The following is a 25,714-nucleotide window of genomic DNA, read 5'->3' as shown; positions in this document are numbered from 1 at the left end:
CGTTGCGATTATCCTTATGGGCAATCAACCAAAGTAATTATATTAATTCAAATTAATCTTTAGAGATGAACATTTTAGCCAAACCTCAATGTAGTATTCTTTATACTGTATATTATCAGCTGTTGTCATTAGATATAAAACAATGTTTACCTTTTCAATTTGCAGTTGTAAATATTACTTTCAATAAAAGAGTTTATTCAAATGCGTGCTTATTATGAACTCTAATTCAAAGTCACAACAATTGGCGACGAGAAAAAGTTTTTCAAAATTTCTACTCATTATTTGGATTTAAAACCTTTTCTAAATTTTGATTTTGTACATTATGGATGCAGAACAATTTACAGCACTACTGAAAGCATTCACTGAGAGCCAAGTCACACTTGCAGCTACACTTGCAACGAAGATTACCGAAAAACTTCAACTTCAACCTCCAGTACAGCAGAGTAATACGTTAGTAAGTATTCAACCATTTGAAAATTTCGATCAGAAAAGGGAAAAATTTAAAAACTATTTGGAACGCTTTGAAAATTATCTTGCTGTCAAAAACATCTCAGATGAAATGAAAAAAGCACAACTTCTTTGCGCTTCAATTGGCTCTGTTCACTACAATAATCTTTCATCATTAATTGGACCTGAAAAACCTATCAAAGACCTAGATTTTGCTACTTTGGTCAAATCACTACGTGACATGCTTTCACCACACTGAAACGTTGTAGTTTCACAACATTACTTTTTAAACACTTATCAAAAAGCAAATCAATCAATTCCTGAATACATAGCTTCACTACAAAAAGACCTGTCTGAATGTGAATTTACAGTCCAGTGTGAATGTTCAAAACAAGTTTCAGTCTCAGATACATTTTTAAGAGCTCAATTCATAAGAGGCTTAAAAGATGACTGGATTCGAGAACAGTTATTACAATCAGACACTACTTCATTCAAAGACAGTGTAACCAAAGCTACTGCTTTGGAAGCTTCCCGATTAGAGACCCAGGCTTTGAACAAACATCAGCATTCAATTCCAACTGATGTAGATATCAATAAACTTTCAAATGTAGGTACAAAACATCAGAGAAGTCGTTCAAACTACCGTAAGAATCCAAATTCTGGTCATACTTACCGTTCTCAATCAAAAGTAGATTTCAATCGCCTAGGTTTTGGAGATCTTTGCTTTCGATGCGGTAGAAATAATCACCGCGCAACTGAGTGTCGCACTAGCAAGTCATCACTTCATTGCACTTCCTGTTCGAAACAAGGCCATGTAGCCAAAGTTTGCATTTCAACCCAAATGAAAAATAAGTCTTCTACCAATCAATCTAAGTTCAATTCAACAAAGTACATTTCTTCAACCTCTGATGACATTCCGCTAGGCTTAAATCAAATCACTGAAGTTCATCCAGTTACCAAACCTAATATCATAGACATATTTGACCAGAACGAACGATCAAATTTACCCGATTCACAAAAGTATTTTGCTACAGTTTCAATTGATAACAAACCAATGCGTTTTGAGATAGATTCCGGAGCAGGATTTACATTAATACCAGAAAAAGCTTTCAATGAGTTAAATCTCAACGTCAAACTTGACCCAACTAATGTGTATTTCCGTGCTTATACAAATAATGTATTTAAACCATTGGGCAAAGTTACAGTTGAGGTTACTTACAAAAACCATAAATCAATTGAAGATATGTATATAGTTCCTGATAATTGTCCAGCAGTCCTAGGAAGAGTTTGGATTCGACACTTACATATAAGTCTACAAGAAATAGATGATGGTTCAAATCAACCAAACTTTTTCAATGTCTCCGAAACATTCCATTCAATTGATGACATATTTTCTGAATTTTCCACAGTTTTCGACCAAAGAATTGGATGTTTGCCCAACCACAAAGTTACACTTCAATTACGTGAAAACGCTAAACCTGTGTATACCAAAGAACGTAATGTTCCGTTTGCCCTTAGATCTCAGGTTGAGGAAGAACTCAACAGTCTTGAATCATCCGGCATAATATCTAAAGTCGATGCTAGCGATTGGGGTTCGCCTTTAGTTGTTATTCCTAAAGAAAATGGCACAGTGAGGTTATGTGTTGATTACAAAACAGGCGTAAATGATCGTATTGTTTCATCTAATTTCCCGATCAAACACATTCCAGAAGTTTTACACTGTTTGCGAGACTCTAAATATTTTTGCAAGCTTGATATTTACAAGGCTTATTTGCACATTCCAGTTGATGCCCCAAGCAGCAAAATTCAAACTATTACTACACACCGCGGTACATACTTGATGCACAGACTTAGTTTCGGAATCAAGACCGCGCCTGCCGAATTCAATCGCATTCTAAGCCAAATTCTAAACGGGTTACCAAAGACTGAAGTTTATTTTGACGACATAATCGTGCATGGTACAACAAAAGATGAATGCTACAATAATTTACGGTTGTGTCTATTCCGTCTACATGCGAACGACTTGCATCTAAACAAAGACAAATGCAAATTCTTTTGCGAACAGATTGACTATCTTGGTCATGTGATTAAGTACAATCAAATTTCAAAAAGTCCAGAAAAGATTAGAGCTGTTTGTAATATGCCTCAACCAAGGAATATTGATGAGGTCCGGAAATTTCTTGGAATGGTTACCTACTACGCTCGGTTCATCCCAGACCTATCTACAAAAACAACACCTCTTCGACAGCTTCTACAGAAAAATAGAAGATTTCATTGGTCAATAGATTGTCAAACTTCATTTGATTGTCTCAAGGAGGAAATAACTTCTAAAAGAGTTCTCGTACCATATGACCCCCATCGTCCAATCGTTCTAACATGTGATGCCAGTCCTACCGGAATTGCAGCTGTAATGAGTCACATAATTGATGATGAAGAGAAACCGATCGCTTACGCATCCAGATCCTTAACTCCATCAGAGCGAAATTACAGTCAGCTCGATCGAGAAGCTCTTGCGATCGTGTTTGGAGTCAGTCATTTTTACAATTATCTGTATGGACTTCACTTCACCTTAATTACAGATAATGCCCCTCTTTCAAGAATTTTCCATGAAAGCAAATCCTTACCACCCATGACTTCCAGCCGACTACTCCGTTATGCATCTTTTCTATCAGGGTTTAACTATTCAATACGTTTCAAGAAAGGGGAAGCAAATGCTAATGTTGATTGTTTATCCAGAGCTCCAGTCACTCAACATTCTGAAACCTTAGACATTTTCCTAAACAATGAAGTTACCTTGCTACATTCAGAAACAATTTTTGAAATATCTTCTGAACATTTGAATGCAACTATTCTAGCCCGGGAAACAGAAGCTGACCAAAATCTTAGAGAAATTAAAAGGAAACTTTTGTCGTCTTCTACTGACCTACCATACACATTGGACAATGGAGTACTTTTCAAGGAAACTCGTGCTGTCATTCCTAACAGCCTTCAACCTCAAGTCTTACAGCAACTACATGCTACTCACATTGGTATTACAAAGATGAAGCAATTAGCCCGAAGATACGTTTATTGGCAAGGGATTGACAAGGACATAGAGAAATTAGTCCAATCGTGTGAAATTTGCGCCCACATAAAATTCAATCCTCCCAAAGCACCCCTTCATCCATGGGTAGAGCCAGAAGAAAACTGGGAGCGTATTCATATAGATTACGCGGGGCCTTTTCAAAACCACTACTTTCTTGTTTGTGTGTGTGCCAAGTCAAAGTGGGTAGAAGTTAAAGTATTGAGAAATGCTCCTACAACTTCCAATACTATCATTCTTCTCGACAACATTTTCTCATCTAATGGCTATCCTCAAGTGATGGTATCAGACAATGCCACAATTTTTACCAGCGCAGAATTCAAGAAATACTGTTCATCCAATGGAATTTTCCAGAAACTGATTGCACCTGGACATGCAGCTACAAATGGTCTTGCTGAAAGAACTATCCAGACTTTGAAGCAAAGATTAAAAGCATTGGAAGATGACCATCGTCAAATACATACAAAGGTTCAAGAGATTCTTCAACAATATCGCGCCACTCCTCTCTCAAATGGACAATCACCTGCAGAACGATATCTTCATCGTAGGATCCGCATCAAGCTGGATGCTCTTCGACCTTACCATCCGGCAAAGAATCCTCCTTCGATAATAAGAGTTCGAACATTCAATGTGGGGGAGAGAGTTCTCATTAGGGAGTATTCACAAAATAATAAATATATATGGACATTTGGTGAGATTATACAGAAACTAGGGACTCTTCACTATATTGTAAGGTTAGATTCTGGAAGAACACTGAAACGTCATCTAGACCAACTCCGGAAAACTCAAGTAAAGAAGGTTCGTGTAACCAAGCAGACAGACATTCAAAGCAGCAGCTTATTTTTCCGGACGGGCCTACGAGGACTGCTGTCTTAGCAGCACGCTCTCTATCGAATGTTAGATGTCTGGCGTCCGATCTGACTTCTGAGGTCGATCTGACGGCCTGTCAGCGTCTAGAATGCGAAAACCGTTGTTCTAAATTTAGTAACTCACCGCATAACTAATTGTGCTGCGGGCGGAACCTCTCAATCTTGACCTAATTGAAAGTACGCACGGACCTGCTGCTGAGTTGCAATTAGTGAAACAATACTTTTTAAACGACTCGATAACAAACGCACGTAGCTCAGGAGTCCACTTCTATGCCTACAGATAATGACAGTGTGTATTCTTTCAAACGAACCTATAACCCTCAGATGACCTGTCGCTTAACAGTGCGCTGCAGAAAATAGATCGGTTTTTGCCATATCCTATGGATTTGTTCAAAAATATAAAAGTTGAGTCATACATTGCCATTAATAAATAAACCTGGATGTTGAGATAATTATCTAAATAAATATGAAACTAGGTGGATTTTATCTTAAACGATATCTGAGTCTTTAGTCCCTTCATTTTATTTAGATTTAAGTAACACAAGTGAGAAAAGGTAGTAAATCACAACAAACAGGTCGGGTTGGATAACGAAAGTAATTACAAAAGAGTTGAAGTTCCAACGTAACTCGAGCAACTACGATTTGTTGTACAAAGGTCAGTAACAATACAATGATAACACACTGGACAACATTGTGTTCATACATATACGTTTTCATTGTTTGTATTTATTGTACTGGATTAGTAAAATTCATAGTTTTTGGAACAGATAAGGAGATGAAGTATTGTGAAATGTTGTATTATTTATTATGTTATATCTAGAGTGATCCCGGATTATTTAAGTCTTTGGTTAAGTGTAAAATACAGAGGTTTAATTGGATTTAATTTTTTATTTTGCATTTTGCAATTTTAGATTTTCTTACATTAATTTAGTTACTGTACTCAATTGAATATTGGAAATTTGATGTAAGAAAATATGTTGGTATACAAAATGCTTACATTGCAGAACTCCACACTCATGAAAAATACTTTAAAGATATAATTTTATAAATCACCTTTAGATGCTTTGTCCACAATATACGTCATGTTACTCAAGTGTTCATAAATTTATTGAATGATTCATAATTGAGAAAAATTGGACCACAACTATATTTACCAGCAATTGAATAAATAATGGAATAATTTAACTAAAGGTCTGTTGTTGACTAATTTTATATATGAAAAGGTTCAGTAACATGGGATTGGATCCTAAAAATATTATTCATTCTGTAAACTTATTTGAGTGCAAAGTTACTTCGGCCAGAGTGTTTTGTTGTGTCGCCTTTTACTTAAGAACAGTACTATTTTCATGCGTGTTTTAATGTGTAAGTTACATAGCTTACGAAACTGATTAATAATATACAAGGCATTATAAAGGTCAGTTATATTAGATTACTAGACCGTTTAATTTGCTACATTTTGTTATTTACAAAGAGAGGAAAAATTCTTATTTGAAATTGGTTTGGGCTATTGATGTTTAAAAACAGGAAACTATAGTAAAGACACCATCTATAAGGTTGATTATGTTTGTTAATTTTAGATGAGACATCGAACGCGCAAATAATAACCCATACAGCATCTTTGTACAAACAATCTGTACAGTATACTGTATACTTTTTACTGTCTCAAACTGTATGTATGGTATTAGATTAGATGTGTCCGATTCAATTTCTAGGACCCTGAATATTTTCTTGAACATAACCCTTAAAAGTAATGAAAAAGCAAGAAAATTAATCTTTACATAACATAAACTTCTAAATTGATTGTTTTATTCAATATTTTTTTATTAAATAATTCATTTAAAGCATAATAAGGTCTTAATGAATGATATGTACAAAAACAAGAAAAACGCACATTATATTAAGTGGAAAATAAATGCAAAGCAAATGACTTTAAAAGACACAGCGAGACTTCACTACTATTTACATCACCATAATTCCCTGTTCCATATGTATCAGCTGAAATATTCATGCTTAACTCCGTGTTGAGAACTGAAAATGGATACATCTGCATTACAAAATAGTTTTATGAAGATTCAGATTTAGAAAGAAGATATAGTCAAGGATGTATAACATTAACTAAAATTAGATATGTGTATGGTATGTATGTTCATAGTTTTGTGTGTGTTGCATTTGTGGTGAAACAGTTCTATAACCTAATAATTCAATATTTGATTACAAGTTAGATTTTCTGTTACTAATTGGTACCTAAATTATTATATTTAAGATCATGTTTGCTATTTACGAACTTTACAATATTTCCTACTCGGCATACAGTATTCAAGGATAAAACAAATTGTACATTGATAAAAAATATAACATATATTATTCCGTATTTACTGTATATACTTAATATCAAATCTAGTATTCCAATGAGGACTATTTAGTGGAATAATTTGGGAAAATAGCAATACGTCGAAATTACGCTTGTATAATACTTTATTTTTAAAACTTTAGGTCAATTTGACATTTTCTTACAAATTATCACTTTTCGATCCACAAGGATCGTGCTATTTTAGCATGAAGTAGTTAAACTTGATTTCATATCATGTTTTGAGAAAGGTTTCAAAGTCTTACACTCACAATAAAACGTAATACGAAAGATATTAACACAAATTTGGTGTACTAATTATTTTCGACAGTGGACTGTTGTGTTGCCAGAGGATAGTGAATCATGATTGTATAAACAATCTTTGGTTAAGCTAATTAACTTTTACCTTTATAGATTTTTCCTCAACCTTACACTACCGGATGACAAGAATACATACAGTAAGATACAGATACCTGTAGATGTTTATATTGTGTTTTTTGAACCCTAACTACTCATTAATTTAAATGTATAACATTCTATTAGGCTGTATGCCTATTATTTTTGTTGTATTATATGAAATTAAAATAAAATCTATAGTTCTATCATGTGTTTTATCCTAATATTCTCTGTTCATTCGTCCATAACAACAAATTTGCGTCTACATGTCACTTTGGTCCATACTTACCTAATTATTTGACCTAACTATATTTGAAGTAGGGTTTGGCCTTCTTCATTGCTAATAATAAAAGGCCATGGCTAAAATAACTGTACCTAGTGTGTGTGTATATTTTACATGTTAACTTTCTAAATTCAAATCAATACATTTCTATTGTTGTCATGAAGAGCATTCTCAACCATATGTTATCCCAGCACGTCAATTTCTGGAGCTTTTTACCAAATTTCCTTTTGTGAACCATAGATTTAACTTCAATATGGCAAATACTTACACGTCATATTTTTTTATAGGATCATCTATTTGAGTTTTTTTTCGTTCCCTTATCCAATGCAAATTAGGCAGTCATGACCTTCACCTGTAACTATTCGCACGCAGTCGGACGTTGTATGAATTTTGTCTGTGGGCATACTCGTTCGTGTAAATGTCCCCATTTGTATATAGTATATGTCTTGTTCCTTATTTAAACTTTAATATAAAAAAAGAACAACGTTTAGTAGAAAAAAGAACAACATGGAAGCCGATTACTTCCTTGACGGGAACCGGATGGAAAGGTGTGACACCATCAAGAACCTGGGCGTTCTGATTGATGCATCGTTTGATTTTGGACCGCACATAAGCCATATATGTGCCAGGGTGTCACGCATGCTGGGACTAATCTCTTGGACGTCAAGACATCCACAAAACACAAACATTCACTAGCTATCAAACTTTATCTTTGTAAATTGCTGTATTGCCGTTGGTAAATAAATAAATAAATCTATAGTATATAAACGTGAAATGAAAAGCAATTACATAAAAAAAATAAAGTAAGATATCAAAACCAAAGGTATTTAATAATTTTACAATGAAGAGTATATTTGGTGTTGGATGACAAAAGAGAAGATTGACAAAAGCTTTCAACGGCATTTCTCTTGTTTAAAAAGGTAACTCAAACATTCCAGATATGAGATGACTTATTACATGTTTCTGTATCATTATTTACATGTAAATACTGTTACATTCACCCACTTATTTTTACTAACGCTTTTTAATGGTGAATTCCTAATATTGTTAAGTGGAAGTGTTTGTATGAGAAGCCTGGAAGTGTTGTTAAACAATATCCTTTTTTGTAGCCTTCTGAAGGTACAAAAGACTGTGGCTTGAAGTAGGTTACTGCTTTTGGTCTGGGGATCAGTAGGAATTATGTGGTGTGGGATAAGACTAAGACTGGAACCCTAAAGGAGGGGTAGCTGGAGGCAAAGGTCTTGTGGTTTTGGTCCAGATAAGAACATTTTTAAAGTAATGAAAATTAGAGGCTAAATGTCATATTCCAAATTGGGGTTTCTGTTATATACTGGATTATTAGCAATAATTAGCTCCAATCCACTCTCTTATTTGCGTTCTTTGTGTCATAAGGGATAGCACTCAGCTTTATTTTAAAAGCAAGATTTTAGTTTAATTCATGAGCTCCTTCGTATATATTAACTGAAGATAAGATTTAAGGTAGCCCAAAGGGTTACCGACCGTTATAGTTTCGATTTATTCTGTGAATTTATTAATTTTAAAATCTTAGATCTTTACCGCCTTATGGCTATTCTTTACAAAGATTATTGTCTGAACTAAGGACGTTATTCATTAGATCATTAATCTTTGAAAAGTAATTAGGAAGTTATCGAAAAAGCAAGTGTCGTAAACAGTTCACCTAAATTCGTGAAAACAATAATTCATTTGTTACTACTTTATCGTAATATTAATTTAAAGTTTAAACTATGAGATGTGTAAGCTGTATAGTAACTGATGTAAAATTAAATTTTGTCCAAAATAATACATATAGAAATTTCATAACAAATAGTAGTCTGACTAAAACAAAACACAATTTCTACCAAATTAAATTAGTTAAAATTTTTTGGGTATTTTGGGAACCAGATAATTTCGGTATATTCTATGAAATAAACGAATTGATCTTTTTCATGAATTTTAGAATAATTTTTATTAGATCCATTCCAGGTTATACGAAACTCTTTTGTATTTAAATAGCGTTTTTAAATTTCTGTTCGTTTAAATGCGTCATTCCTTATAATTTAGTGTAATTTTATAATTAATTATATATTTTTTATGCAATAGACTAATAGGTAAATTATAGTGTATAACAAAACTACTTAAATGATGTTGATACAAAAAATTCAAACGTTATTATACCACCATAAGGTAAAATAATAACAACACCATATTGTATATCATGGATTTAATATGTTAGTCAGTATTAAGTGAGAAAAATATAAATTGAATTGTCCATCCCAGAATCGTATTGTAATTAAAGACCAGCCTCTTATTTTACTTAGGTATTTTTTTTTTTTACAAAATAAACAAATTGAAATACTTTTAAAGAACCATATTATTGTAAAAATAAATTCAGAATGATGTTTTTGTAACCGAACGGATATTGTATTTTATACTAAAACTAAATAAATATATTGATGGTACCAAAATAATATTGTAAAAAATTCAAAAAAAATTTCGATTTTATTGTTTGGCATATAAATGTTGGATTGTAATGTACAAACTAAATAATAACTCAGAGCTATCATTTTGCACTTTTGAATCACTCAATAGTCAAGAGTCAGACAAAGTTGTTTTTCAGTTAGGCCATTAGCGTCTAAAACTCGTAAACTAAAACTTTGAAGCTAAAATGGATGAGAAACGTATTAGGTCCAAAGTGTGGAGATTTATCGGCTGAACTTTAAAACTAGATTTAACGTCATTAACTCTAGTGCTGGGATTGTGTTAACTTTATACTGGATTGTTAATATGAAAGTGAAAACGCAACTAAACCTGTCAATTATCACAAAATTACACTGTTCTGCTTCGAGTCTGTTGACAATAGAACTATTATCTGTTTTAATTTTAGCTCTCTTAGCCTAAAATACTGTTTGTTCTAGATAACAAAGCATAATGTCTGGAATTGCCAGTAGTAGTTTTCTGATGGATAATGAGAATACATTCGTTTGACATTATATTTGATAGTTTCATAATATGTATAATGCCATGATAAACCAAACTAAAATGTTTACAAATAGAGAATAATTTTAATATAAAAACTAAACTAATTAACCCTTGGGGAGAACTTATATTAAAAGCACATAATTAACATTAACATTAACATTAACGTTAACATAAACATAAACATTAACATTAACATTAACATTAACATTACATTAACATTGACATTGACATTGACATTGACATTGACATTGACATTGACATTGACATTGACATTGACATTGACATTGACATTGACATTGACATTGACATTGACATTGACATTGACATTGACATTGACATTGACATTGACATTGACATTGACATTGACATTGACATTGACATTAACATTAACATTAACATTAACATAAACATAAACATAAACATTAACATTAACATTAACATCAACATCAACATCAACATCAACATCAACATCAACATCAACATCAACATCAACATCAACATCAACATCAACATTAAAATTAACATTAACATTAACATCAACATCAACATTAACATTAACATTAACATTGACATTAACATTAACATTAACATTAACATTAACCTTAACATCAACATCAACATTAACATTAACATCAACATTAACATTAAGGTTATTTTTGGTTTGTGTAAGCTTTAAATTTGTTAGATATAAAACAAATATTGCTAGATATACTCTTATATTTTGTCACGCGATTAAAAAACTCAATGACAATAAATGTAACCATGCTGTCTGACAGTGCATCAACATTTGCCTAATATTTCAAACATCGTGACACTTTTTTGATGAGCGAGGTAATCACATTTAGTTGATGAAAAGGTTTTCAGCCAACAAAGGTCAAAGAACCATAATATAACACTGATTAATATTTTTTGGTTTTGATTTGAATCTAATACTCTCTCTCTCATTGAACGTGTAAAATATTATAACATAGACTTATTTAGAATAAATCGTTAAGTATAAATCCTTTTTGTATTACTAGAAACAAACGAATAAAACGAATGCAATTATTTTCCACTGAGAGCAGGGTAAATTACTTTTTGTAACACGTTTTCAAGCTCGCAACTGCCAAAAACTGCGCAACATTAATAATCGTTGGAGAGTAGAGTCCAATCCAGATGGTTTGTATTTTACAGTGGGTGGCGAGACCACTTACACATTTTGCCATAGGTTCGTAATCGGCGAGGTTTTAAAATTAAGAACTTATATTATTTATCGTATTATTGTATAACTTAATATATTTAAAAGCCTTACATGTATTTCAAAGCTCTGTTGTAAATACACTTGACGGTCGTGAAATATAAAAGGTTAATTTAATACTCACTGAATATTTTGAGTAAAAACTGCATTATACAATGAAAGTGAAATTGTTTTGCGTCACTCTATGCTAACATTAAAAAAATAGCTTATACACAACGATCCGCATGTTTTTTCAGTGACAACAGCTGATTTTAATAGTAAAAATAAATGTAAACAGTACATTAGACGAATTAAGATCTGTTTGATGGCAAAAGAAAATCAGCTGATCGTTTTGCCTCCCTCCAATATTAACAAGGAAAACGATAATTACTTTCATTGCTATAAGCTGTTTATAATTGTACATGCACAGAGTATTGAAAACCCTGTTTCCTAGTTATTGTCTTCTGTATGTATGTCTACTAGCATATTGCAAAATCCTAGTCCCAAACAAAGTCCTACGGTTGTGTTGCATTATTCATACAAACACTCTGCTCCAACATGACTTGACCTACCTCGCTGCATTGTACCATACATCTTTGTCGAGGCTTATAAAAGATAGGTTATGCAATCCAATACTATTAGAAGTCACCAGTTGATGGATTATTATTTTAATTTTCGAGCTTATTTAATGAAGAGGTAACAGTTTACCACTTGTAGGATTTAATTTAAACTTAAATTTCTTGTAAACGTTGTGATTCATACCACTTATTTTATTATAGATAGTAAAGGGTAGTTTTTCAATAGTAATTGAGAGGATGTTGAACATTAAAACCAAAAATATAAATTAGATAGAAAAAATACAGGAAAATTCAAACAAACTACAGTAACAATACCTTAACCTTACCTTTTGAAAAATATTGTGTTGGTTACGATTTAAATGTGTTTATTTTATAATTATGTGATTAATTCAACCCTCAAGTCCTAGGAAAGTTGAGAGTGTTAAGTCGATGTTTACCGAATCGTAATTACTCGTATAAAGTGCCCTAATTATAATGCTACGCTTAAAAAAAATTACAGCTTAAAGTTAAATATTATGTTACTTACATATTCCTCACAATCATATAAAGTAAGGAAGGAACATTTGAATCGGAAATATGGTGTTTATTTTATCTGCTTTGAAATTGATGATGCCTAATTAAATTTATTTCACGGAAACATAAACATTTCCTAAACATATCAAATTGTAACTAAACGTTTTGTAAGAAAAAGCTTCATAACTATTAAGAAATTTACACTTTTAATACATTTCTAAAACATATTTACGTTTAACTCCGAGTTAAGAAGTAAAAATGTATACATCTACTATACACAATATTCTGAAGAAGATTCATATTCAGGAAGAAAATATATGGATTTAAGATGTACATCGGTGACAAAAATGAAACATTTGGTATATGGATGCCTTACATGAAATAGGTCTTTACTATTATATAAGTTCAATATTTCATTAAGTCTAAAGAACTGTACGGTGGATTATTTAAACATTTGCTTTTCTGTTATAGAACAGCTCAACGTCATATTCATGATCAGATTTACCTGCTTGACCTAACATGTTTGGTTGAAAAATACATACAGATAATTACCGAAATTATCTGCAACTGAAATATGTATATATTTGTATATGTATACTATATGTATACTATATGTATACTATGTATATATTTCTGTAATAATTTGCTAGAAATTAATTTAATGAATTATTAGAACTCAAAACAATCAGCATTATTCTGAATTTAATTTTTTTTTTTATTTTACATTGGGTATGGTCATATGAAACATTTTGTTGGTAAAAAAATCCTGGGCAAGAGGTAATCCTAAAAGTACACCGACAAAATATCTTTTACTTGGAGATTATGTTTTTTTTTCATCCAATAGTGATTTTTTGTTGTTTAAAGTAAATTAAAAGTTGTTTAAACTGCTTTTGTCAAACATTAATTGTTTGAAAACATTTAGGTAGGTAATAAGGCGTAATAGGCGTGACTTTATGAACATATGAGGGTAATTCTACCTTTTTTAGTTTTTCCAAATTTTTTTGAGATATTCTAGACATAAAATGTATGTTTTAATCATTCACTACCAAATAAGTTTTTTTAATTTATATTTAGCTACATAGGCTTATATTTTCCTTCTACAAAATCTCTGAAGGAACAAACTAAGTTGAATTTAATAATTTTAAACACTTCTTGTAGTTTGATAATTCTTAAAAAAATATATTTCTATCCATTAAAATTTTTTTTTATATACAGTACTACAATTTTATATACAAGATGTCTTAAACGATTTCTGAAATTTTTTACGTTGTATTCGATAAAACCCATATCGTAAATTGACTGTCTATTTCTTGATTGACAGCCAATACTGTAACCTGAGTTTTAGAAGACAGGTAAATTGATTATGTCAGAAACGAGAGAGATGCAGTGAAAATAATCTATAAAAAACACTTAGATGCCCTTTACTATATCCTTAACTACATCTTTAATTAAATCTTAAAAATAAACAAATTATAAAATCAGTGGTTTAATAAGTAAAAACTGTATGTGCATTAGGTGATTCCGGTCTTCACTTACCTATTTGTTATATAATATGGCTTGCTCATTTTTAAGAGTTTGCATATATTATGGTCAGACACACAATTATTTAAAACATATTTTTTTATTTTTATAGACTTGCTAAAAAAAATACGGCTTTATACATTTCTTTGGTTGTGAAAACCAATGTTAAAAATTTCTGCAAAAATACACAACAGAATAAGGTTTTTATAGAAATTAATAAACAACAAAAAAGTGATAAATATAAATTATTGGATTGAGATACTGCGAAAGACTTGAAAAATTAAATAGATTTTCGTTAGTGGTTTTACTTCAAAATAAATTTACAAAATTGTATATCTTTAAGTTAATAGGTGGAAAATGAGAAAAATTTCGTTTGATGATATTTACGTAGGTAAATTTAATCCAAGTTTTTACGTTGTAAGCCTATAAAAAGAATTAATAAAAAGTTTGGTAGAAGCATTTCCATGTTCAACCATTACGTGTTGGTTTGTGTCACTATATTATAGATTTCAACTACACACATTATGCAAGTATTTCAATTTTGCAGACCAAATATTGTTACATTACCATATAAAATCACAACATTTCGAAAGGTAATATGTTCTTGTAGAATATTATGGCACTGAACCAACAGTTTTTTTTTTTATTTATGTTTTATTAAATATCAAATTATTCGAAATTTTCAAGAATAGTTTATTTTCCATGAAAATCCTTCATTATTCTCAATATATTATTACTAGCTACTAGCCTATTAGGTATATGCTTCGCGACAGAAACAGAAACGTGAAATAGTTATAAGTCGTATGCAGTCTGAAAAATAATCATTAAAAAATCTTATTCCAAAATTTCTTCTTTCTTTATAATTTCTTTTACGTCACTCACTTTGCCGGTTATTTTTTTTCTGTTGCGAAAGAAAGTAATTGTCAGACTGCAGACGCTTGTTATAACCCTTCCCGTAGCAGCTAATCGTTAAACATAATGTTAGTATAGTGGGAAATGAATCTGATAGGTAATGTTATGGGGATATTTAATTGAAAATCCAATCAGGCAAATGTAATGTTAGCTTAATCAGCAGCTTTTCTGCGTCGGAAGCATTTTATTAAATTATTATATAATAAAACTGCTAATTTTCTTATGTTTTATTTTGCTTATCTTGGTTATTTAGCTTAGTTCAATAATAAGGATTCAACTAACTTCTTGCCGAAATAGTAATTATTTTAGAAAGTGACTACAGAATACACATTTGAGACTGCTTTGAAATTTAAATTACATTATCTTAAACAGCACTATACACAATTTTAGAATTAATGTACAAGTTTAAGCTTGTTATTGTGACACTTCTACGAATACAAGCTAAGCTTCATGCTCTGGCCAGAGTCCAGGTGTTTCTGTACGATGCATAATCCTCCTGCATTGCAGGACTCCGAAACATGTAGCTATACATTATAAAAGCGAATCCTTGTTGTAAATTTCAAAACAAGTAAAAGCCATTATACTGAATAACCATTTGTCGTATATAAAACAAATGACATTTATACTTTGTTTGTATAGTTGGTAGATGATGGTATTATAGCAGGGACGCAATTTTGATTCTCTGTTCAAATAAGGCCTGATGTTTTATATTTTATTAAGGATGCAAAACTTTCAAAATATATACACCAATTATAGGGTGTCTCACGAAAAGGTTTCGTAGTGTAGTTTTATACTACTGTGCCAGTTACGCATTAAAATCATTGTAACTTAGTATTAACCTAGGGATTTTGATTTTAATATAGTTACTACATTGACAGTGACAGTTTTCCTACACTGTCAATTTCTAAAAATGCCGTTGTCACTTTTATTGTTATTGAATTCCAAGGTGGTTAAGCTCCTGGGTGGGCAACCTGCAGTTTTGTATCTGGTTTAGTAACGTATCTGTATGAAATATCCCACGCATCAACGTAAAAAGTCATTCCCATTAGTTTCATTAAAACTGCATTTGAAAGGGTTAAGTTAATCTTTTTTACAATTCAATCAATATTCGTCGTTAAAAACTCCTTTCGACATTAATAAACCATAAACCAATTAATAAACCAAGACAGTTATTTTTATAGATATTTCTGAAATATGCTGAATATATACTGAAAATATACTGAAGTTACAATTTGTAATTCCTATTTCATAAATTGTGTCAAATGTAAAAGCTGTCAGTGCATAAATTGACTGCTAATAAAAAGAAAAATGTCTAATTCTCTTCGTGATGGATCCTGTGAATTAACGATTAAACAATTGTTTAAAAATGTATAAGTAAAACGTTACACTGTGTACATAATCAGAAAATATATACCCGTATGATTAATACAATAATTGAAAACTATGTTTTACAGCCTGTTCTGTTTCTTCTTTTGCGTGTAAGTAAATCTGTCTTCGTTTAAAAGCTAAGACTTCGTGATTATCGGAACTCGTGGTAATAGATAAACAGACTACATTGAGATTGATGACTTCCTGTACTCTTTGTGTGGAAAATTTGTGACCAGAGTTCATGTTTTGCTCTAACAAGACCTAGCTTATAGCTCTGAAATGCATTAGGGATGAAATATTTAGAAAAAATTGTGTTTTTACAAATACGTGTTCATTTTATTAAAATGTGTTTATTTAGAATGGTATTCTATGTGGCATTACTAACCATTTTCTGTCTTTCTACAAAATTTGTTTTCAGATCTGCTCATATGAATAAACATTGTGTCCTACAGGTGAAACCGTTGACTAGCAGTACAATGAGTGAGTTTGGTCAACATACTGGGTTATTTGTTTTCCCAAACATTAACTTGTGCTTTTCGTATGTAAAGCTATAAAAAGGCATTGTCTACCAAGATTATAAATGAGAAAAACAAAATTTAACTGATACATTTATGAGAAAACGGATTTTTTTCTCGTCCAACCTTTCATTTATAGATTATTGTTAGAAGATTCCTTATCAGTTAACTTGCTAATGTAAAGCTAGGTATGCATGTTGCATTTTGTCCAAGGGGCTTTAAGTATGATCAAGACATTGAGAACTTACCAATTAGTCTGAAACTGTCCCCATGGGAATGGTTTAGACTTTGCACCACGTTTCAACCAATGTTTAATATACATCAATAACAAACCTTTGTAGTCACATAGATCTTATTTGACTGTGGTTTGATTATTTATTTTTAGACTGCGGGTGTTTTACTAAACCTTCAAACACTTTTCCAGCTATCTTTGTTCAATATTTAGCAGTATAAATCCATGATCCGATTTCAACGGTATTATCACGTGTAGTTTGGTTATTATTTAGTGTCGGCATTTTCGGAAAATCACTAAAGTATGTTTATGGATTATTTCTGTCTGGAAAATATGCCTTCAAGGATATCACTTATATTGATAGAATCTTACAACAAATACAATAACTAACCAATGTTTTTACAAAAATAGAATAAATTATGCGTAAATATGATACTAAGAATTATTAAAACTACCACGTTTTCACTGTGAAAAAAGTATAAATCTGTTGGTAAATAAGTAAAATAAAAAATGTTTTAAAGATCATGCTAATTTTATTCATATATTGTAGGCAAATCTATCTGACATTATATTGAAATCATCCAAAGCAAAAACATAACCGCCCGTTCATGTGAAGAATGCAGGACACGTCCAGAGCGTTTGACACTAGTCTGGTTATAAAATGTCCAGAAACTATTACACTTTTTTTTATGCAATCAAAAGTAAAAAGATTGTCTTAAAAAATTCGAGTCCCATTAGAAAACAACTGTTTTTTTTCAAACAAAATACTAACATGAATAATTGTTCTATTATGTAATGGCTATAACAACCCATTAAGAGGGATAATTATCACTTGCGCCAATTATTTCTATGTAGTACATAAAATACATTTTACTTATAATACAGGGTTATTACAAATTCTGTTCATGATTTCATACATACATAAAATATAGTTTTATTTGTTATACAAAGAAATAAAATTGTTACAACTTTTGAAAAACTCAAAAAGTTTCGACACAGATACACAGAACTGTAAATGCTCGATACGAGACCCCTTATGGTACGACAGATGTCAATAATGTAGTCAAACTCTTGCTAGACTTTGAAAAGTGTGTCTAGGTCTATTGTTTCGATAGCATTGGTAATACGTTGCTGGATCTCAAGTATGCTATCTGATAATGGTGGTGTGTACGCCTTATCTTTGATGTATCCCCACAAGAAAAAAAATCAGGGGATGATGACCGGAGATCTTGTAGGCCAGTTCAGGGACGTGTCATTATTCGGACCACCGAGCTCGTTCCATATCTCAGGCAGCACATTGTTAATTTCAGCCCCACTACAAGTAACATTCAAATGCAGCAATTTCTCTTAAATTCCAAGTGTCACTTGCCAATATAGTGGTTACTAGGAGGATAATCGTTAAACCTGGTTCTAAAGTGTCGTTGCACACTAATAACAGATTGGTCAATGTAATATTCCAACTAGCAAAAAGCTTTCCTGCCTTCAAATTTAGCCATTACACAACACTTACAACAATTGACTTGACAAACAGCTGATATGTACCCAAACCAATGTAAATGAAACTTTATGAGTTTTTCTTTCCAATGGTACCAACTAAAATAGTCTTGAAACAAATTAACCCAGTTATATTTATAATCAAAATCAGGAACATCATTTGTAATAACCCTGTATTTCAATAACGCTTTGACGGATTATGTGAAATGTTATTGACGAGGTTTCTGTCTGGTGGTGTTTAGCCAATAGCATTGATAATACTGCTATAAAACTGCTGAACAATGTTTTAGTAAATCTTGAAATTAAGGTTTATTGATAAAAGACCAAAAATTGTAAACATTAAAACCTGCCCAAATGTACCATTCCAAAGTACCTGTCCAATGTTACCATTAGTTCCTTATTTTAATGAAATTTGTAATGTCTTCAACTGTTTAGGATAGCTCTCTTTTGCTTGTAACAAAGATCTGGCTTTGCATGTATTATTTTTGGTTATTGTACTTTATTGCATGTTGCATGACAATATCTATTGCACAGTTGTGTTAATTGATCAATGAAGAATCTGAATCTGAATCAGAATCAAACAATTCTCTATTAGTTTACGACATAAACACAATAGAGACACTTATTGTTACTACTATGGAGCAAAACTGTCCAATGACCGACGTTAATCCTACACCTGTCATAACGATCATCTTGTCTCTAGGTTTATAGAAGCGTACCCGCTGTTCAACACTGAGCTTAAAATATTTTAAATTTGAAAATACCATAGACGTGTAATTTTTTGTAATATTTTATCACAAGTACGAAGTATCAATTAGTTTTGTTTGCAGAAGCAAATTTTATCTTTCAAAATTCTAGTTTATACACAGTAATACATAGTACATAATATACATATTACATAGAACACAGAACATAGTAATAAACTATTGCAGATTGTTAAAAATTTAATAGTGTTTTTCGTTTTGATGTCAAATATTTTTCTTTGCATGGTTCTAGAATTAACAGACAATCAAACATAACACAGTGTGGTTAAATGGCTCCGTTTCAATACTAAGGATTAAATTAAGTTTCCTGCTATGAAATGTGCTGAGCTAAGCTTTCTTTTCTTAATTATTCTAGGGCAAAAAATTAACACTCAAACCTATCACATGAATGTTTCATTTAATCTTAAAAAACTACTTTTTATTATACTTTTTAAGTAGGCCTATATATTTTTTTAATGAGATAGGTAGGCTACGATTTACAATTTAGTGAAATACTAATAATCCTAATAATGGTACCTAATAAACTAGTAAAAATAATTAGTTGTAAATAGTAATAGTAACATTAAAATATACTTTTAATATTGCCATTCTTTGTATATTTATCAATTTTCAAAAATATTATAATATAAGGTATTCCATGAAAATATTTAGCAGTTTGAGTAAAATCATAATCTACCTTTCTCAAGTGCAGTTTTACTGAAACCAAAATTCTATGAATGTTTACTATGCTAGGAGTGTTTAATGTTTACCCTTTACTGAAGTACACACAGGGTTGTTAGTAACCCTAACTAACCTGCATCCGTGATATCTAAGGTTAAAGCAAAGTTGAGGTAAGGGTGTTGATTAACTAAACGAACCCCTGTTTTGCTTAAAATATTGTTGGAGTTTCTCAAAACATAGTGTCAAAATTACAACAAGACATTATTCTTTAAATGTAAGCGAATAGATCTTTGCTTTAATCAACACTATCGTTGGTGAAACTATTCCTGTATGCCACTTAATTCAATAAATTGAAACAATTTATATAGGTATTGTGTAAAACTATTCCAGCATTCTACTCATAACCTCACATCATAGTAATGTTTTAAATATGAAATTTTGTGTGTTTGTTCGTTTGTATGTCTGTTTGTTTGTTTGAAGTTAAATCACGAAATAACCACTGGACGGATTGGTCTAAAGTTTGGCATGAAGATAGCTCACATTCCCAATTAACATATAGACCTATTCTTATTTTAAAAATTCCTTTCGGGCTCCGGGCTAATTAGTTTTCGATGTTAAACTAATGAGTATTTATAATTTAAAATAAATAAAAAAAAACTTAGTCTGCAGCTTCAACTATTTAAGTTGCTTCTATGATATGCAAAAGCGTTACAAAGTTATAACGTTTACCAACGGGGTGCAGGATCATAACTTTTTTGCATTTATGACAACAGCTAATTTGCACTAAGCAATAACAAAATGCTCTGATACTCGATGAGAACTGTCAAAGTAGTATTGCTTACAGTTATGTTTATGTTTGTAATTTAATGAATATACGAAGACTATTGCGAAAATTAACATTATATTTTAGGAAAACTTAAAATTGAATTTTAATTTAAAGGGCGTCATATGAACGTAATTATACTAAAAAAGTAATGCATAAAGTATGCCCACAGGATGACTAATTTCCCGTACCATTAAAAAATATGTAAACATAATTCCCATAGTCAATATAATGCACAATACTGTATGTATTCCAAACCCCAAGATGCAATTTGAAATGACGCCAAACCGATTTGGAGGCAGATCCAAAACTAACTCTAAATTGCACCCTAGAGACATTTTATGTTTTGGTATTTCTATTTTGAATGCATTAGTACTGTTTTATACTCAAATGGGTTGTATGAATACAAACTAAAGGCCAACATAGCACCTATATATAGCTATAACACAATTCGATTTAAATTTCTGTTGATAAAGTAAATTAGCAAAACTATTAAACATTTGTAAATTGTTACCCATATTTACAAGGTTTTTAATTAGAGTTTGTAAAGGTAAACTACGAATTTAATATTTATCCCTTCAAACAGGAACTCGTGGGACGTTTAGTTTCCCCAGAAGTTATATTTAAGCCTTACAATGCCTTACATGTTACTTACAGTGCATATTATACGGTGCCTTACAAGTTTTAAGGAGCTACAAAATAACTATTGTGCTATTATGTTTCGTCTGTTTGTTACTTGCTTTATGTGGAACGCCCAATATATCGCTTCAAAACATATAACTTATTTAACAATTACAACACTGTTTACCTTTTTTAATATGAAATCTTAGTACAATTTTTTTGGAAAACTGGGTTTCCAGAACTATTTACTGAAGAGATAAAAATGTTCAACACTAGTTTACAAAAATTATAATCATCAGTTATCGAAGAATATTTGCACAACAATCGATCAGTAAAATTTTTGTTACACTTATATTCAATCTTTGAATATAAAAATATCAAAATTAACTGTGAAATAATGCAACGTATTAATTACCTTGCATTCTTTTATACATATAATTTTACAATAGATATTAAGTATAATTGCTATTTTATTTAGTTAAAATTATCGTATTTCGTTGTGTCGATGTTAAGATATTATACTCAGAATGAGTATAATGTAATACGGAGTAAAAGTAAATGCCATATAAAACGTATATGGTACGTTACACCATTTTTATAATTTAAAATATTTTCAGTTCTGAAATTATAGTTTTATCAAATAAGATAATTAAACTCTAATATTAATTTAATTAAATTTTCAACAAAACCTCATAAAACCCTTAACTATAGTAGTTAGTTTTATATAGTTAAAACATGTTTATGGATTATGGTATCATGTTAAAAGTCATATTTTGTTTAATTTACGACTATTTAATGTTAAGCCAGTGACCTTGTCCTGGCTGTATTCCACGTGTGTCTATTCATTATAATCTAACTGCACTGCAGTTCTTACATTGTAAGTTTAACTGGCTTAAAATAAGTAATCCTTTGACTGTCTCTTATAACTGAGCAATTAATGTGTACATTTTCTTCATACTAACCCGCGGCCTTTCAAGAATACCATGTACAAGAGAATCTTTTATAGTATTTACAATGTTAAATAATAACTCGACAGATTGTTTTCTTTTATGTATCATCGTGTTTGTGTTAATCATTTTTATACAGAGTGTTTCGGAATTCTCTACCAATATTTTAGAACATTGTGCCTAAGTTATAAACATATCTAAATATCATATTTAAATTGTCTGGAAGTCCTTAGTTACTCACACAGCCGCCATTTTATTTTTTCCACTTATTAATCTGTCTTAAGTAGTTAAAAATACGAAGTTAAAACTTTGCACAAACATTTACGACAACAAGGAAACCTACAAACAAATTAAGACTTTTTTCAAACTCATAATGGCTACTATTAAAAATGTTGTTTCTTAAATAATAAAAAAAAACAGTTAAATAACTAATTTCACAACAGTTTCAAATGGCCACCGATTTGTTTTATGAATAAGAAAACTTAAATTTTTCTGTAGCTTTGTGTAGTTGTCATAAATATTTTAGAAAGGATTCAATTTCGTAAACTTAACCACTTTTAATAAAAAAAACTACGTGAAAAAAATTGCGGCTGTGTGAGAAACTAAAGACATCCGGAAAATTTAAATATGATAGTTAGCTATGTTTCTTACTCAGGAACAATACCGTAAAATATTGGTAGAGAGAACGTTGTAAATTTAAAAACATTGTTTTAGAGTGATTAATTTGTTGCATTTATAAATGTAAAATAGCACAGTCAATTAATCATATATTTTTAATAAACATGTATATTTTTATGCTGACAAATTGTTATAAAACTAAATCCTAGAATATTCTATGTCAAATTAAATTGAAATAGTTCTTGCAGTTTAAATATATTGAGAGTCTTGGCAGCTAAATTGCCCCGCTGTGGGTATTCATCAGAAACTGGGCAATATATCACTTTACTCTAGATTTGGCAAGATAATACAAAACATTTAGGAAGTAGAATTAATTAATGTTATTCAACAAGGAGAAATTATTTGGTTTATTTGAAGAATGAATGTAATCTATAAATGTGTATACTAGCTGCAAAGTGCTAATAATGTAAATAACTTTATAAATATTTTTAAAAATTGTAAGGTTTATTCGATTTATATCTTGGATAATACTGTACTTATTTTTATTGTTCTATTTTTCTAAAATGCCTAGATATGGATACAAATAACATTGCTAAATAAAACATGCTTACAAAAGCATAGTAAAAACAATTATTATAACTGAACAGTTGATATTTATTGGTGGTTTGTAGCCCAAAAATATTTATTACCACACTAACGGTATAAAATTAAGTAAAAGAATGGGAATATTTATGTTATGCTTTGTAAGGAAAGTAATATTGAGACCCAATTGTTATAAAATACTATTGTTACAAGTTAAATAGAATGAAATGAAAAGAATACTTTACTGGAAGAAACTTTTATAATGTACTAAATTGGTCAAACTTATTTACAGAATAATTAATGAACAACAGAAAACCATATGTAAAACAAAAACATTTGAATTCTCATAAGGAAGTCAAAGAGTACTAAATATAATAAACATAGTCCAATAGTTATTATATGCAACACTCCCCCTACTCAAGGCTTCCTTAGAGACTTCATGGGAACGTTAAGCCAGTCCAATTTTCTGTCTTAAAACCTTCAACCTTGGTCCAAGAAGAGGTTTTGTAAACAAATCAGCTAGTTGTTCACTTGTGTCAATTTTCTTCACTTCCAGGTTTCCTGCTGTCACTTGTTCTCGAATGAAAAAGTGTTTTATTTCAATGTGTTTGGTTCTTCTGTGATGCTCTGGATTCTGTGCTAGACATATAGCAGCTTCATTGTCTACGAAGATCACAGGTGTACTTTTAAGTTCAGTTAATGAGCTTAGTAATCGCTTTAACCAAATTGCATCCCTGGCCGCCTCACTCGCAGCTACTATCTCTGCTCCCGTAGTGGAAAGTTGAACAGAAGGCTGTCGTTGGCTGATCCATGATATCGCTCCACCTGCGTACAGAGTCAGTAGTCCTGTTGTCGATCTCCTGGTTTCATGGTCACCACCAAAGTCTGAATCACTGTAGCAATTAAGAACGCCACTTCCAATGTGCTTCTTGTACACGATTCCACAATCTTTAGTACCCTGAAGATATCTGAGTATTCTCTTCACTCGACACCAATCATTTATTGTAGGATTTTCTAGGCTTCTGGAGACGACACTCACTGCGTACGCTATGTCCGGTCTGGTACTAACCATGAGGTACATAAGAGCTCCGACAGCTTCTCGATACGGAAAAGACGTCTCATCTGTTCTTTTGTCTTCCTGTTCAGGTTTTACTATAGGTGTTGGTGCTGATCTGCAGTTTTCCATGTTGAATCTTTCCAAAATTCTTGAAACATATCCTCCTTGACTTAATTTGATATTTTTACCAGATTTGGAAATCTCCAATCCTAAAAAATAATCTGCTGGTTTTGACTTGATTTTAAATTCTTTTTTCAATTCTACTAGGAATGAATTTAAGTCTTCATCATGAGTTGAAGCAATGAGTCCATCATCAACATATAGAACAACGATTAACTTATGTCCATTGTTGTTACGGATAAAAAAACATGGATCATCATCACTCTTTTTCAGTCCCAGTTTTGTTAGGACCATTCCAACTCTCTCGTTCCAGCATCTTGGTGCTTGTTTCAAACCATACAAACTTCTATTAAGCTTGCAGACGTGATTACTGTTATCACTGAATCCTTCTGGTTGATGCATATAAATTTCTTCATTTATTTTGCCGTACAAAAAGGCAGTAGACACATCAAATTGTGTGAGTTTCATTCCTTCATTAGCAGCTACTGCGATAACACTTCTGATTGTTGGCATTTTTGCTACTGGACTAAAGGTTTGATTATAATCAATTCCTTTCTTCTGTGCAAATCCTTTCACTACTAGACGGGCTTTGTATCTCTCTATGGATCCATCCGCATTTGTTTTTACTTTGTATACCCATTTACAAGGTATGGCTTTGTGACCTTTGGGTAGTTCAGTTAGTGTCCACACTTCATTCATGTGAAGTGAGTTAATCTCATCTTCCATTGCTTTTTGCCATTGGAGATGATCTTCACAGTTCGATGCCTCCA

General features: G+C 31.2%; 1 protein-coding gene across 1 annotated transcript; it reads left to right on the top strand.

Moving 5' to 3' along the window:
* Nucleotides 1–2,587: 2,587 nt before the first annotated feature.
* Nucleotides 2,588–4,405, top strand: LOC129003350 (uncharacterized protein K02A2.6-like). Its single transcript, XM_054431643.1, has one exon. It carries the CDS (start codon nucleotides 2,588–2,590, stop codon nucleotides 4,403–4,405), a length of 1,818 nt encoding a protein of 605 aa, XP_054287618.1.
* Nucleotides 4,406–25,714: the final 21,309 nt, after the last annotated feature.

Source organism: Macrosteles quadrilineatus, unplaced genomic scaffold (genome assembly GCF_028750875.1).
Source record: "Macrosteles quadrilineatus isolate MER2022 unplaced genomic scaffold, UCM_ALF_1.0 Scaffold_9__3_contigs__length_116548681, whole genome shotgun sequence".
Lineage (NCBI taxonomy): Eukaryota > Metazoa > Arthropoda > Insecta > Hemiptera > Cicadellidae > Macrosteles > Macrosteles quadrilineatus.
Note: the sequence above shows the minus strand (reverse complement) of the source record. Positions and strands in the feature narration are given on the sequence as shown.

Coding starts and splice junctions, on each gene's coding strand:
- LOC129003350 (XM_054431643.1), top strand. CDS start 2,588: ATGCCTCAACCAAGGAATATTGATGAGGTCCGGAAATTTCTTGGAATG.